At 42.5% G+C, this 15,931-nt stretch overlaps 1 protein-coding gene across 5 annotated transcripts in view; it reads left to right on the top strand.

Annotated features, from left to right (window-relative positions):
* Positions 1 to 15,931, top strand: part of CFAP61 (cilia and flagella associated protein 61) — a 296,096-nt gene that overhangs the window by 277,017 nt on the left and 3,148 nt on the right. For all 5 annotated transcript variants that reach the window (XM_017883237.1, XM_017883229.1, XM_017883246.1 and 2 more), the window contains one exon: positions 3,183 to 3,273. In XM_017883237.1, the coding sequence (XP_017738726.1) occupies positions 3,183 to 3,273 (91 nt within the window). The remainder of the gene's footprint in view (positions 1 to 3,182; positions 3,274 to 15,931) is intronic.

Here is a 15,931-nt window from a genome sequence, read left to right as displayed (position 1 = left end):
GTTGAGATCCCGGCCTTTAAAGGACACCTTTACCACTTCTCTTTCCCCGTAGATGTGCTGGACTTTTTCCTACAACTTCTCCCAGTGTGTCGTGTTGATCAGCTTTCCTCAGGCTTCAGCGTGCCCAATGGCCAAGCCGGCCTTCACATCCCCACCCTGTTTGTGAGTCTGTCGATGAAACTGCCTGGATGAGTGGGTGAGGATGACCTCTGGAGACATTTAGTCAATTGCTTAACGATCGGACTATATCGACCAGAAATGGTTAATTCAGTTCCGCAAGTCAAAATCTCCCAGGGCTTCTTGGAAAAGTGTATTATTTGAAGAAGTGACGGGGAATTTAAGTCCTCCCAAATAAACCAGGCTGGCCTTTGGCAGCATGAACAGAGACAGTAAGGTCTTCTATTTCAGTCTTCAAAAGGTGTAACTTTTTTCTCACAGCTGTGCAAAAGTGATTTTTGTGGCATTGACACCCAAATGCACACAGCCCCTTAAAAAGCACGTTGGGGCCATGTGCATACCTGGCCCTCTCTCCTGAAGATTTCTAGACGGCAGGCTGTGTGGGGTACTTCATGGCTCCTAGTAGTCTTCCCCTTTTGAATATAAATTAGGAAAAAAAGTTAATATTTTTTGTTTTTAAAATTCACAATATTCATGGAAATACAAATTTCCCAAAAGCTCATCACAAATGCTGATGGCACCATAAGTACCTGGCGGAAACCTGGCCCTAAGCTTCGCCAGGATCCAAGATGCTTCTCTCCTTCCTGTGGATACAGAAGGAGCCTAAAGCATAGAAATCATTCAACTGGGGGAGGTCTAAAACTTTTATTTTTATTTTTTTGGAGATGGGGTCTCACTCTTCACCTAGGCTGGAGTGCAGTGGGCTGAAGAGCAGTGGCGTGATCACAGCTCACTGCAGCCTCAAACTCCTGGGCTCAAGTGATCCTCCAATCTCAGCCTCCCTAGTAGCTGGGACCACAGGCATGTGTCACCACATCTGGCTAATTTTTTTTATTTTTTAATTTTTTATAGAGATGGGGGTCTCGCTATGTTGTCCAGGCTGGTCTTGAACTCCTGGCCTCAAGTGATCCTCCCACCTTGGCCTCCCAAAGTGCTGGGATCGCAGGCATGACACATCATACCTGGTTCCTAAAACTTTTCTTAAAGCACAATTTCCTCCTAACATTCTTGTATCAAAAGGAAACCACCTTCATTTGACTCAACATTATGATCAATTGTTAAATAGGTTTGGTTAAATTCAGAGCTTTTCCAATTTGAATGATGAAAGCTGCCATGCTGCTGCTGTAGGATGATTTTAAGAAGCCCACAGGATCCCAGACACCCTCACCCCTCCTGGCCACCCTCACCTGGGAGCCTGTAGCTGGTGCTAAAGTTGTCCTTGGATATAGGAAAGCAGCCAGGCCTGAGCCCTGCCCTCACCATGCAGGTCTTTGCCAGGAGCTTTTGGGCCCCGAGGCCCATCCCTGGGCCAGCCACCGTGGGCACCCGGAGCGCACAGCCTCAAGTCGCAAATCCATTCCCTTTAGAGTTGCTGGCAAGTGTGATGTGTGGTGGAGTGTGGTTGGGAGAACACCACTCTATTTCTGAAATAAAACCTGGACACTAGGATTTTTAAAAATGTTTTACAAAATTGTTACACAGCCCCATTTTCTCTAATACAATTCAAGTTCCTCCAAAATTAATTTGCCAGGGGTTCAGAGGGAGGGAAGGAGAGAGGGTGAGTAGGCAGAGCAGAGAGGGCTTTTTAGGGCAGTGACGCTATTCTGTATGACAAGGCTGTGGGAACCTGGGTGTTTAGATGGAGGGCCAGAGCTCGTGACAGGCCACAGTGGGCTCCCAGGGGAAGTGGCACTTCACAGAACTCCCTCTCTGAAGCAGACGATGACGGGTCCCCAACGGGCAGCACAGAGGGCAGAGTGGTAAAGGCGCTGGGCGGGGAGCATGGCCCAAGAGCACCTGAGTTGTTGGAACAGGTGGCACTGGAAGTGAGGAAAGCAGTGGTGGTTCCGCCACCAGACAGAGGCAGCCGTAGACCCCCAAAACCAAGGGGGTGGGAGCTCTGATGGTGCCACAGAAACAAACATGAGGGATTTCAGCTGCTGAGGAAAGACGGTGTGTTAACAGCTGGATGAACATACCACCTGAACAGCAACGCGGGCGAGTCATCAGGAGCTGATGCCGTCTTCTGGTCCAGCAAGTGGGTGCGGGGCAAGGCCTTATACTGCCGAGTGCCAGGTTGTCCCTAACACAGACTCTCGGCGTTGTGTCTGTCCTCTAGTGCCCCCGTGGCCTCTGGGACACTTTACCTCCATCCCTAAGAACTGTTTGTCTTGGAAAACAGAAGGTGCCCATCCACGTGGGGCACCAGGTTTTCCTTCTGCTGTGCACACACACAACATCTGTAAACAGTAATAAGGACAGCTAGCTCACATCCACAGGAGAGTAAAGCCCACCTGAGCGACATGGCTTTGACCCTGAAGCAGTTAAGTTCCCTGTTCCAAGACACTTAAAGTAAGAGTTAAAATACCAATAAGAGTTCTTGGTTATTCCAAAAATGCATCAAATTTTCCAATTAAATAAAGGATCATCTTATTATTCTCCATATAAGAAAGCATTTCAACTTTCAGTGAAAAGTTAGCAAATCTGAACACCAAAAAATACAGCTCTCCCACAAGAGATTCAATTCAGCATCGATGCGACCGTGCGAACAGCATGTTGCAGCAGCAAGGCAGCCTGTTTTTCTGGCCATTATTAATCCAGAAACCTTAATGATGAACAACATTTGTGTTATTGTCTACCCAAATTTAATTTATTTATGCAGTAGTTAATCTTGCAATCTGTTTTTCTCAAACGAGGGCAGATAATGGAGACACCGTTCTTTACAAGTCTTCAGGCTTTTAAATTCTGATAAAATCAGGATTCTTCACTGGGTCTTGCCCCAGCTCTGAATTAAACCACTTTAAATGTAATTATGGGACCTGGCCTTACAGCAGGAACATCCATTTTAAAAATTGATTGGTCAGGCTGTTCCACAAGACATTTTATGAGCAAACGATTGCAATGAGGCCAGAACTGTAATTTATAAAGGCAAAAAAGCAGGTAAATACTTTATTAGTGGTAATGAGAGGGTTGCCAGCTCACTGAGTCTCTTCTTTCCTTACCAGCTACTTCACCGAGCCGTGGTGCCTGGCCCTGTTCCACGATCGTTTTATTGATCTCAGGAAAGAGTTACGCCAAATCTTAGCCTCCAAGGAGGTAAGAGTGATTAATGGATATGTGGATTATTCCTTGCAAATTATAAGCAGCTGATAGCTGTTGATCATTTAGACTTTTCCCTACATTCCCATTTCATGGTTTTACTTTTTAAAACAACTGTATCTCATATAAGCAAACTGCGGAGCATGTAAATGCAGACTGTGATATTTCAGGGAAAGTGATTTTATTTACATTTTTTTATAGGGGCAAATTTCTTTTCCTTTTACAAGGAACTGTATTTTTCTGATCAGCTCAGAGTGCTGGCAGAAAACTGAATCTGAGTTACATCTACTTGCCCTCAAGAACGAAGGTTGCATTCCTTTAGTTTCTGCCTGTGTTTGCCAGCCATTTGCGGAACATGTGTGTGTGTGTTGTTTTAAAGATGTACAGGGAGGCCATCCAGTGTGCCTCAAAAGCACACTCCTTTTACAACCAGAACTTCTTTCTCAAAATACTACAGAATTAACTGGACATCAGGCTGCATAGCCCAAGGGCTCTGTGCTCAGCATGAAATTTGACTCTGCAGTATAAATAATGAGGTATTTGTGAAACTTTAAGTTAAAATACTTCTTTCAATACGAGAGTCTCTAGCAGAACTGTGGAACGTTAACAGCTGTGCTCAGTGCGTGGGTGAATCTCCAGCCTGGCTCTACCCTGCTTCACTCAGCCAAGGGCTGGGGCCTGGGTTAGCTTCCACCTCCTTTTACCGTCTATATGGGCAGCTCCCACGTCTCCATTGCCACTTCCACCTGGGAGCGCCCACACGCCTTATTGGACGGCAGCGCTAGAGAGCACACACCCTGTTCCCAGTGTGCTCCCCACTGAATCCCAGCTCTTGCTGTGATCTAAGGAGGGTGGAGGAGCCACTGTTATCATCTTGACTTTCCCAGTGAAGAAACTGAAGTTTGGGGGGAGGGGGGGTTGGGGTTTTTTGTTTTGTTTTGTTTTGTTTTTGAGACAGAGTCTCCCTCTGTTGCCCAGGCGGGAGTGCAGGGGCACAATCTCAGCTCACTGCAACCTCTGCCTCTCAGGTTCAAGCGATTCTCCTGTGTCAGCCTCCCAAGTAGCTGGGATTATAGGCACCCACCACCACGCCCAGCTAATTTTTGTATTTTTGGAGAGACAGGGTTTCACCATATTGGCCAGGCTGGTCTTGAACTCCTGACCTCAGGTGATCCACCCGCCTCGGCCTCCCAAACTGCTGGGATTACAGGCATGAGCCACTGCGCCCGACCAGCTTAGAGATTTTAAATCAGCTCCATGGTGACACAGCAAGCTTCACACTCCAGGGTGTCTCACCTCAAAGGTGGGAACATGGTTACTGAACCATACGGGGCCAAAGTGGGTTTCCTGGGACCTTCTCCTCAGTGCCCCCACTTTCAGTTTCACTCCCAGGGTCCGGCTGGGAAACGTAAATCATTTCCTAATCTGAAGCAGGCTTAGATTGGGAAACACAGGTTTAAATTTCAAACCAAACAGCAGTGACCTGGGATCCAGCAGGTAAATGCAACTGAGGGAGTGGAGGGCTGGGTGGCTGAATGCCCAGGTCAGAGGCTGCTGAAGGCGTGCATGTGGTGATGGAATCCATTAAAGGCGCTGCAGGCCAAACAGGGCCCTGTACTTCACCCAGGGCTGCAGGAGGCCAACGTAAGGGGAAACCTGAACCCGAGTTGTAAGCCTGGGCTCACTGAATGCTCAGCTCCTCAGACACCTTCCTTCCTCGCAGAATGTCATCTGTAGCTTCCAGCTGCCCCTACAGTAAACGGCCCTTCGTTTCCAAGTGATCCCATCAAAACTCTGTGCCTCCGTCTTTCTTAACCCCAGAGTTGAGCTCTTCAGTTAACATTGTGCACAAGGCCAGGGGGTTTTAGTCTTAAAGCTTAAAAGGGAAGCCACGGAAACTGTCAAGCCCAAGGCATCCACCACTTTTCATACAACTCACTGAGATACCCTCAAACTTTCACCTGTGTACAGATATTTGCTGTGGACCCGTTTGCTATGAATGAACTCAGTGTGGACAGCAGGCCCAGGCAGCAGATCAGAAGTGGCCACAGACATTTGCCCAAGATATACACTAAAGGCCCTCCAGCCATTCTTGTGGGTCTTGTAGATTTCCAGAAAATGAAACCTCTGGAAGAAAAAACCTCCATTGGAGGACTGTTTTATCTTCAGCATTTCGTTTGTCAGGTGGGAAAGGCCACAGGAAGTGGTGATGTGTAGAGTGGTGTCTGCCTAGCTCAGCTGGACTACGCAATGTGGCCTCGGCCAGACCCCCCCATTCCTGCAGAACTGGAGCCAGCCGTTCCCACCTCAGAGAGCTGTGGAGGAGTAGCAGAGGGGAAATGTGCGATGGCACAGAAGAGTGGCCCAGGGAGTGCCAGCCACCATGAGCAGCCACAGAGGTGACAGTGGAGACAGGCTGCTGTGGAAATGACCGCCACATGAGCAGACATGCAGGACTTTCACCGAAGAGTTTGGTACTAGGAAAATAAAATAAAATGAATAGCCTGCACTAAAGAATAATAGTAATTTCTTTTCTCAGATATTGAAATGAGGTACAAATGGCCAACAGGTATATGAAAAATGCTTAACATCACTAATCATCAGAGAAATAAAACTCAAAACTGCAGCGAGATATCATCTCACCCCAGTTACAATGGCTTTCATCCAAAAGATAGGCAATAACAAATGCTGGCGAGGATGTGGAGAAAAGGGAACCCTCGCACACTGTTGGTGGGAGTGAAAATTAGTACAGCCACTATGGAGAACAGTTTGGAGGTTCCTCAAAAAGCTAAAAATAAAGCTGCCATACGACCCAGCAATCCCACTGCTGGGTATATATCCAAAAGAAAGGAAATCCGTATATCGAAGGGATACCTACACACTCATGTTTATCGCAGCACTACTCACAATAGCCAAGATAGAGGATTAACCTAAGCATCCAACAAATGAATGGATAAAAAAAATGTGGTCTATATACACAATGGACTATTACCCAGCCATAAAAATAAGGAAGTCCTGTCATTTGCAACAACATGGATGGAACTGGAGGACATTATGTTAAGTAAAATATCCCAGACACAGAAAGACAAATATTGTATGTTCTCACACATGTGTGGAAGCTTAAAAAAAAATTGAACTCTTGGAGATAGTAGAATGATGGGCACCAGAGGCTGTGAAGGGTGGCAAGGAGGGGGTGGATAAAGTGGGGATGGTTAATGAGTACAAAAATATAGTTAGATAGGATGAATAAGATCTAGTATTTGGTAACAATAGGGTGACTATAGTTAACACTAATTTATTTTATATTCTAAGATAACTAAAAGAGTGGAATTGGAATGTTTCTAACACAAAGAAATGATAAATGCTTGAGGTGAGGGATACTCCATTTACCCTGATTTGATCATTACACATTGTACGCCTGTATCAAAATATCACATGTACACCATAAATATATGCAATTATTATGTACTCATAATAATTAAAATTAAAATTTTTTAAATATTCAAATGATGTAACCCATTTTATTTCACTTTCTACCTTGTCTTCTGGGAAGTACAGAAGTTCAATCCTATTAACTATGATATCCTAGAGCTTGGTATATCAATTTTCTTCTCCTTCCACATGTAAAGAAAGTAAGAAAAGACTATTACCTATCTATTATCTATGAATGTTGTTAGAAGTCATCTGTTATGAAGATTAGAATCATTATAATGTGAGCCGGGTGCAGTGGCTCATGCTTGTAATCCCAGAGTGTAAAGCACTCTGGGAGGATGAGGCAGGTGGGTCACCTGAGGTCAGCAGTTCGAGACTAGCCTGGCCAACATGGTGAAATCCAATCTCTACTAAAAATACAAAAAATTGGTCAGGCATGGTGGCGGGTGCCTATAATCCCAGCTACTCGGGAGGCTGAGGCAGGAGCCTCTCTTGAACTCAGGAGGCGGAGGTTTCAGTGTACTGAGATGGCGCCACTTCAGTCCAGCCTGGGAGACAAGAGTGAAATTCCATGGCTCACGCCTGTAATCCTAGCACTTTGGGAGGCCAAGGCAGGTGGATCGCCTGAGGTCAGGAGTTTGAGACCAGTCTGGCCAACATGGTGAAACCCCGTCTCTACTAAAAATACAAAAATTAGCTGGGCATGGTGGCAGGTGGCTGTAGTCCCAGCAACTCGGGAGGCTGAGGCAGGAGAATTGCTTGAACCTGGGAGGTGGAGGTTGCAGTGAGCCCAGATTGTGCCATTGCACTCCAGCCTGGGTGACAAGAGCAAAACTCCGTCTCAAAAAAAAAAAAAAAAAAGAATATAACATTTATTTTTAAAAAGCAAACTCATTCCAAGATATCGTGAATGCTCTTGTGGCGGTAAAGAGAGGAACACTGGCACTGCATTATTTAGCTACAGGCAAAGCCACCGTATCGCTGACCAAGGTGAAATTTTATTCAGTCAAAATGATCCTTCAAAATCCCTTAGGAAAGATATAACAATTATAACCATATACTCACTTAACAAAAGAACCTCAAAATATATGAATAAAAGCAGAATTGAAAGAAGAAATAGTTCTAAAATAATAATGCAGACTTCTGTATCTTACTTTCAGTAATGACTAGAACAACTAGATAGAAAATCAATAAGGAAATAGATGACTTCAATAGCACTATAAGCCAAGTGGACCCAACAGTCATGGATGAAATTCTCTGTTCAACAGTAGAATGCACATTCTTCTCAAGTGCACACAAAACATTCTCCAGGATAGGCCATGTGTTAGGCCACAAAACAAGTGCCAATACATTTTAACAGATTAAAATCATACAAAGTATATTCTCCAACCACAATGGAATGAAGCTGGAAATCAGTAACAGAAGGAAGATTGGAAAAATTCACAAATTTGTGGAAGTTAAATAACACATTCTTAAGTAACCAGTGCATCATAAAAGAAATAAAAAAGGGATATTAGAAATGCTTATAGACGAATGAAAACTAAGATACAACATACCAACATTTATGAGATCCAAAGAAAATCCAAAGAAAACAGAATTTAAAGCTATAAGTGCCTACATAAAAAGAACTCAAATCAGGAACCTGATTTTATAACTTGAGGAACTAGGAAAAGAAAACCAAACTAAGCCTAATGCCAGCAGAAGAAAATAAATAATAAGGATTAGAACAGAGATAAATGAAATAGAGAATACGAAAATAGAGAAAATCAATAAAACTAAAAGTTAGTTCTTTGAAAAGATCAACCAAATTGATAAACCTTTAGCTAGACTGACTAAGAAAAAAGACTCAGATTACTAAAGTCAGAAATACAAGTGGGGACGTTACTGTCAACCTTATAGAAATGAAAAAGGATTATGAGAAAATGCCATGAAAATTATTTGCCAACCAATTACATAACCTAGATGAAATGGACAAATTATTAGAAAGGAACAAACTAGGCTGGGCGCAGTGGCTCACGCCTATAATCTCAGCACTTTGGGAGGCCAAGGTGGGCCGATCATGAGGTCAGGAGTTCGAGACCAACCTGACCAACATGGTGAAACCCCGTCTCTACTAACAATACAAAAATTAGCCCAGCATGGTGGCACATGCCTGTAACCCCAGGTACTCAGGAGGCTAAGGCAGGAGAATCACTTGAACCTGGGAGGCGGAGGTTTCAGTGAGCCGAAATCATGCCATTGCACTCCAGCCTGGGCGACAAAGCAAGACTCTGTCTCAAAAAAAAAAAAAAAATAAAAAAATAAAGAAATGAACAAACTAAAAGCTGACACAAGAAGAAATAGAAAATCTCAATAGAGCTATAATAAGTAAAGACCTTGAATCGATAATCAAAAACCTCACACAAAGAAAAGCCCAAGACCAGATGGCTTCGCTAGTGAATGCTATCAAGCATTTAAAGAATTAACAACAATTCTCTTGAACTCTTCCAAAAAACAGAAGAGGTTGGAACTATTCAATGAGATCAGCGTTACCCTAATACCAAAGCTAGACAAAGACACTGCAAGAAAAGAAAACTTACAGACCAACATCCCTTTTAAATTTAGAAGCAAAAATAGCCAGCAGATTATTAGCAAACCAAATCCAGCAGCATATTAAAGGACTAAACACCCAGCTAGTGAGATTTACCCCAGGAACGTAAGGGTAGTTCAACATATAAAAATGAATCAATGTAATACACCACTTTAATAGAACAAAGAGGAGGCTGGGCGCAGTGGGTCACGCCTATAATCCCAGCACTTTGGAAGGCCGAGGCGAGCAGATCATTTGAGATCAGGAGTTTGAGACCAGCCTGACCAACATGATGAAACCCTGTCTCTAGTAAAAATACAAAAAAATTAGCCAAGCATGGTGGCACACACCTGTAATCTCAACCACTCACAAGGCTGAGGCAGGAGAATCTCTTGAACCCAGGAGGTAAAGGTTGCAGTGAGCCAAGATTGTGCCACTGCACTCTAGCCTGGGCAATAGAGCGAGACTCCGTATCAAAAAAAACAAAGGGGAAAAAACCACTATCATCTCAATTGGTGCAGAAAAAGCATTTGACAAAAAACTGTCAATAGAAGGGAATTTCTCCAATCTGCTAAAGGATGTTTACGAAAAACCCACAGATAACATCACACTCAGTAATGAATTACTGAAACCTGAATTCGTATCCCTGAGATCTGGAATAAGACAAGGATGCCTGCTTTCACCACTTATATTCAGCATGGTTTTGGAAGTTCTAGCCAGAGCAATCAGGCAAGAAAAAGATATAAAAGACATCCACATTGGAAAGGAAGAAGTAAAACTATCTCCATTCTCAGGTGATGTGATCCTAAAGAATCCACAAAATAACTATTAGAGCTAAGAAATGAAATCAGCAAAATTGCAGAATATGAAATCAACACACAATAATCCATTATCTACATTAGCAGTTGTATTAATCTGTTTGCATTGCTTTAGAAGAACACCTGAGACTGGGTAATTTATAAAGAAAAGAGATTTGGCTCATGGTTCTGCAGGCTGTACATGAAGTACATGTACTGGCATCTGCTTCTGGTGAGGGCCTCAGGAAATTTCCAATCATGATGGAAGGTGAAGGGGGAGACAGTGTATCACATGGCAAGAGAGGGAGCAAAAGAGAGAGGGAAGTGGTGCCAGGTTCTTTTAAACAACCAGATCTAGCGTGAACTCAGAGTGAGAACTCACTCATTACCACGAGGACAGCAGCAAGCCATTCATTCATGAGGGATACTCCCCAGGACCCAAACACCTCCTCCAGATCCCACTTCCAGCATTGGGGATCCCATTCCAGCATAAGAGTTGAAGGGGACAAAACATCCAAACCATATTAGCAGTTAATAATTTGAAAATGAAATTAAGAAAACAATTATAATAGCATTAAAAAGAATAAAATACTTGGGAATAAATTTAACCAAAATAGGGCAAGGCTTATACACTGAAAACTACAAAACATTTTTGAAAGAAGTGAATGACTACCTAAATAAATGGGACAACATCTGTATTCATGCATTTGAAGACTTTATATTGTTAGGATGGCAATACCACCCCAAAAATTCTACAATTCAGTACAATCCTATCAAAATTTGAAGGGCATTTTTAAAAAGAAATGCAGGTCCTAAGTTCCTATGGAAATGGAAGGGACTCCAAATAGCCAAAACTATCTTGGAGGAAAAAAGGAACAAAGTTGAAGAACTCACATTTTCTTACTACAGAGCCACAGTAACCAAGACAGTGTGGTACTTGCATGAGAATAGATCTACAGATCAATGGAATAAAATTCAGAGTCCAGAAGTAAACCTATTTACATGAAAATATGTTCAGCATCAATAATTATTAGGGAAATGCAAATCAGAACCATAATGAGATAGCACTTCACATCCACTAGGATGGCTATAATACAAAACAACGGGGGAAACAGTAAGGATGTAGGGAAAATGGGAACTGAATTGCTGGTGGGAATGTAAAATTACACTTGCAATAGAAAATGTTTTGATTGGTTCCTCAAAAAGTTACACACAGAATTACCATATGACTCAGCAATTACACTTCTAAATATACATCCAAAAGAAATGAGGCTGGAAGTGGTGGCTAACACCTGTAATCCCAGCACTGTGGGAGGCTGAGGTGGGCAGATCATCTGAGGTCAGGAGTTCAAGACCAGCCTGGCCAATGTAATGAAACCACATCTCTACTAAAAATACAAAACTTAGCCGGACGTGGTGGTGCGCACCAGTAGTCCTAGCTACTCAGGAGGCTGAGGCAGGAGAATTGCTTGAACCCAGGAGGTGGATGTTGCAATAAGCTGAGATCACATCACTGCACTCCAACCTGGGTGACAGAATAAGACTCCATCTCAAAAAAACAAAAGAAACAAACAAAGAATTGAATGAGGTATTCTAAAGATTGCTTGTACAAGAATCTTCAAAGCAGCACTGGTTAGAACAGCCAGAAGGAGGAAACAACCCAAATGTCCATCAACATATCAACGGATAAACAAATGTGGTCTAGCCACACAATGGAATAGTATTCAGCCATGAAGAGAAATGAGGTACTGATACAAAGCACATGAACCTCAAAACATTATGCTAGAAGGCAGAAAAAGCATTTGATAAAATTTGCATCCTTTCATGATTAAAAAAAAAAAACCTCTCAACAATCAGGTATAAAAGGAATGTTCCTGAACACAATAAAGGCCATATATGACAAGCCCACAGCTAACATCATTCTCAGTGGTGAAAAGTTGAAAGCTTTTCCTCTAAGATCAGGAACAAGACAAGGATGCCCACTCTTGCCACTTCTATTAATCATAGGACTAGAAGTCCTAACCAGAGCAATTAGGGAAAAAGAAGAAGTAAAAAGCATCCAGCTAGGACAGGAAGAGGTGAAATTGTCTCTGTTTGCTGATGACATGATCTTATATACATAAAATCCTTAAAGACTCCACAAAAAAACTGGTAGAACTGGTAAGTGAGTTCAGTAAAGTTGCAGGATACAAAACCAACATACAAAAGTCAGTAGTGTTGGCTAGACGCGGTGGTTCACACCTGTAATCCCAGCACCTTGGGAGGCCAAGGCAGCCGGATCACCTGAGGTCGGGAGTTCAAGACCAGCTTGGCCAACATGGTGAAACCCCATCTCTACTAAAAATACAAAAAATTAGCCAGACGTGGTGGCAGGTACCTGTAATCCCAACTACTCAGGAGGCTGAAGCAGGACAATCTCTTGAACCCAGGAGGTGGAGGTTGCAGTGAGCCGAAATCATGCCACTGTACTCCAGTCTGAGTGAGACTCCATCTAGAAAAAAATAGTAATACTGTTGATATACACTAACAATAAACTATCTGAAAAAGAAATTAAGAAAGTAATTCCATTTACAAAGCATAAAAAAAATACTTAGGAGTTTTTAACCAAGGAGTTAAAAGATCTGTATAATGAGAGCTATAAAACATTGATGAAAAAAATTGAAGCCAACACAAATAAATGGAACAATATCATGTGTTCGTAGATTAGAAGAATTCATATTGTTAAAATGTCCATACTACCCAAAGCAATCTGCAGATTCAATGCAATTCCTATCAAAATGCCAATGTCATTTTTCACAGAAACAGAAAAGACAATCTTAAAAATTTTATGGAACCACAAAAGACCCACAAATAGCCAATACAATCTTGAGAAAAAACAAACAAACAAAAACTGGAGGCATAACACTACCTGATCTCAAAATATATTTCAAAACTATAGTAATCAAAACAGCATGTGTATTAGTCCATTTTCACACTGTTATAAAGAACTTCCCTGAGACTGAGTAATTTACGAAAGAAAGAGATTTAATTGACTCACAATTCCATATGGCCGGGGAAGCCTCAGGAAACTTACAATCATGGTGGAAGGGGAAGCAAGCACCTTCTTCACAAGGTGGCAGGAGCATGAGAAGAGCAAAGGAGGAACTTCCAAACACTTATGACCATCAGATCTCATGAGAACTCACTCACTATCAGGAGAACAGCATAGTTCTCAGCATAGTTCACCCCCATGATCCAAACACCTCTGTCATTTGACAGACACATGGGGATTACAAATTGAAATGAGATTTGGGTGGGGACACAGAGCCAAACCATATCAGCATGGTACTGCCATAAAAACAGATAAATGTACCAGTGGGACAGGATACAAAGTCATAAACAAACCTACACATTTACAGTCAATTGATTTTTGACAGAAGTGCCAAGAACACACAATGGGGAAAGGACAGTCCCTTCAATAAATGGTATTAGAAAAACTGGATATCTACATGCAGAAGAATGAAATCGGACTCTTCTCTCAGCCCATACACAAAAATCAATTCAAAATGGAGTGAAGACTTAAACATAAGACCGGAAACTGTAAAGCTTCTAGAAGAGAACATAGGAGAAATAGTTCTTGACATTGGTCTCAGAAAGGATTTTTTTGGATGTGACACCAAAAGCACAGGCAACAAAAGCAAAAACAGACAAGTGGGTCTGCATCAAATGTAAAAGCGTCTGCACAGCAAAGAAAACAACAGAGTGAAGAGACAGCTCACAGACTGGGAGAAAATATTTCCAAATCATACATCTGATTTGATGTATGATATCCAATTTTAGCTAATATCCAAAATATATAGGGAACTCACACAACTCACCGACAGGAAAGCAAATGGCCTGATATAAACATAAGCAAAGGACCTGAATAGACACTTCTCAAAAGAAGACATGCGGTAGGTCCTCAAATAACATCCTTTCATTGTAACATTGATGAGGAAAAGAAAGTCATTCCTGGGCCACTGTCTGTGGAGTTTGCATGTTCTGCCCATGTCTGTGTGCATTGTGGGTTTTCACCAGGTACACTGGAGTTCAAAGATCAGAAAAAAACAAAACACCACGCTAAGTGAAAAGAGCCAGACACAAAAGGTTAATTAGCATGTCAAAATGGTCCCAGTGTGCGTGAGTGTGGGTGCAGATGTGGGTGGGAATGTACCCTGTGATGGGAAGGGTCCTGTTCATCATGGGTTCCCTCTTTGTGACCTGAGCTGCCAGGATAGGCTCCAGCAACCCACCACCCAGAACTGAAATAATTCGGTAAATAATTACCTTACTTGTTTATGTTAATCTTTCTTAAATGTATTATAGCCCACAATTATTTTAGTGTTTAATATTAGAAGTGTTTTTGATCTTTATTTAGAAGTTTGGTGATGTTTTAGTGACCACAAATATGCTGTCGGAACTTCACTCTTGTTCTTATCAATTAGCCTATGGTAAAATTTGTTTTGATACATGTTATCTCACTTAAAGTTACAGTTTCTAGGACGCTATGAGGACTTACTGTGACCAAAAGATATATTTAAAAAAGGATCAACCTCATGTATCATCAGTGAAATGCAAATTAAAACCACAGTGAGCTACCACCTCACCCTTGTTAGTATGGCTGTTATAGATAAAAGGTTGGCAAGGATGTGGAGAAAAGGGAATTCTTGTTCACTGTTGGTGGTAATGTAGATTGGTTCAACCATTTTGGAAAACAGTATGGAGGTTCCCCAAAAAACTAAAAATAGAATTACATATGATCCAGCAATCTCACTTTTGGGTATGTATCCAAATGAAATCAGTGTATCAAAGAAATATCTGCATTCTTATGCCTATTGCAGCCTATTCAAAATAGCCAGGACATGAACTGAACCTAAGTGTTCATCAGCAGATGAATGGATAAAGAAATTATGGTATATATGCACAATGGAATACTATTCAGCCTTAAAAAAAAGGAAGTTCTGTTCTGTCATTTTCAACAACACGGATGAACCTGGAGGACATTACGCTAAGTATAATATGCTAAGTATGGCCGGGCACGGTGGCCTGTAACCCCAGCACTTTGGGAGGCCAAGGCAGGTGGATCATTTGAGGTCAGGAGTTCAAGAGCAGCCTCGTCAACATGGTGAAACCTCGTCTCTACTAAAAATACAAAAATTAGCCAGGCGGTAGTGGTGTGCACCTGTAATCCCAGCTACTCAGGAGGCTGAGGCAGGAGAATTGCTTGCACCCAGGAGGCAGAAGTTGTGGTGAGCCGAGATCGTACCGTTGCACTCCAGTCTGGGCAACAGAGTGAGACCTTGTCTTAAAAAAAAGAAAAAAAAAATCAGGTACAGAAAGACAAATACTGCATGATCTCACTTACATGTGGAATCTAAAGAAGTTGAATTCATAAGGGTAATGAGGGGAGGAAGGGGTGGTCACACTGTGTGAAGGGAGATGGTCACACTACTGAGGGGAGGTGGTCACACTGTGAGAGGGGAGGTATTCACACTATGAGAGAAAAAGTGATCATATTGTGTGAGGGGAGGTGGTCACACTGAGGGGAGGTGGTCACACTGAGAGAAAAAGTGGTCACACTGCGTGAGGGTAGGTGGTCACACTGAGGGGAGGTGGTCATGCTGAGAGAAAAAGTAATCACACTGTGATAGGGGAGGTGGTCACACTGTGTCAGGGAGGTGGTCACACTGTGAGAGGGGAGATGGTCACACTGAGGGGAGGTGGTCATGCTGTGAAAGAAAAAGTAATCACATTGTGAGGGGAGATGGTCACACTGAGAGGGGAGGTGGTCACACTGAGGGGAGGGAGTCACATTGTGAGAGGGGAGGTGGTCACACTG

This window comes from Rhinopithecus bieti, unplaced genomic scaffold (genome assembly GCF_001698545.2).
Source record: "Rhinopithecus bieti isolate Rb0 unplaced genomic scaffold, ASM169854v2 scaffold_641, whole genome shotgun sequence".
Lineage (NCBI taxonomy): Eukaryota > Metazoa > Chordata > Mammalia > Primates > Cercopithecidae > Rhinopithecus > Rhinopithecus bieti.
This window is presented reverse-complemented; position numbering and strand designations above follow the sequence as displayed.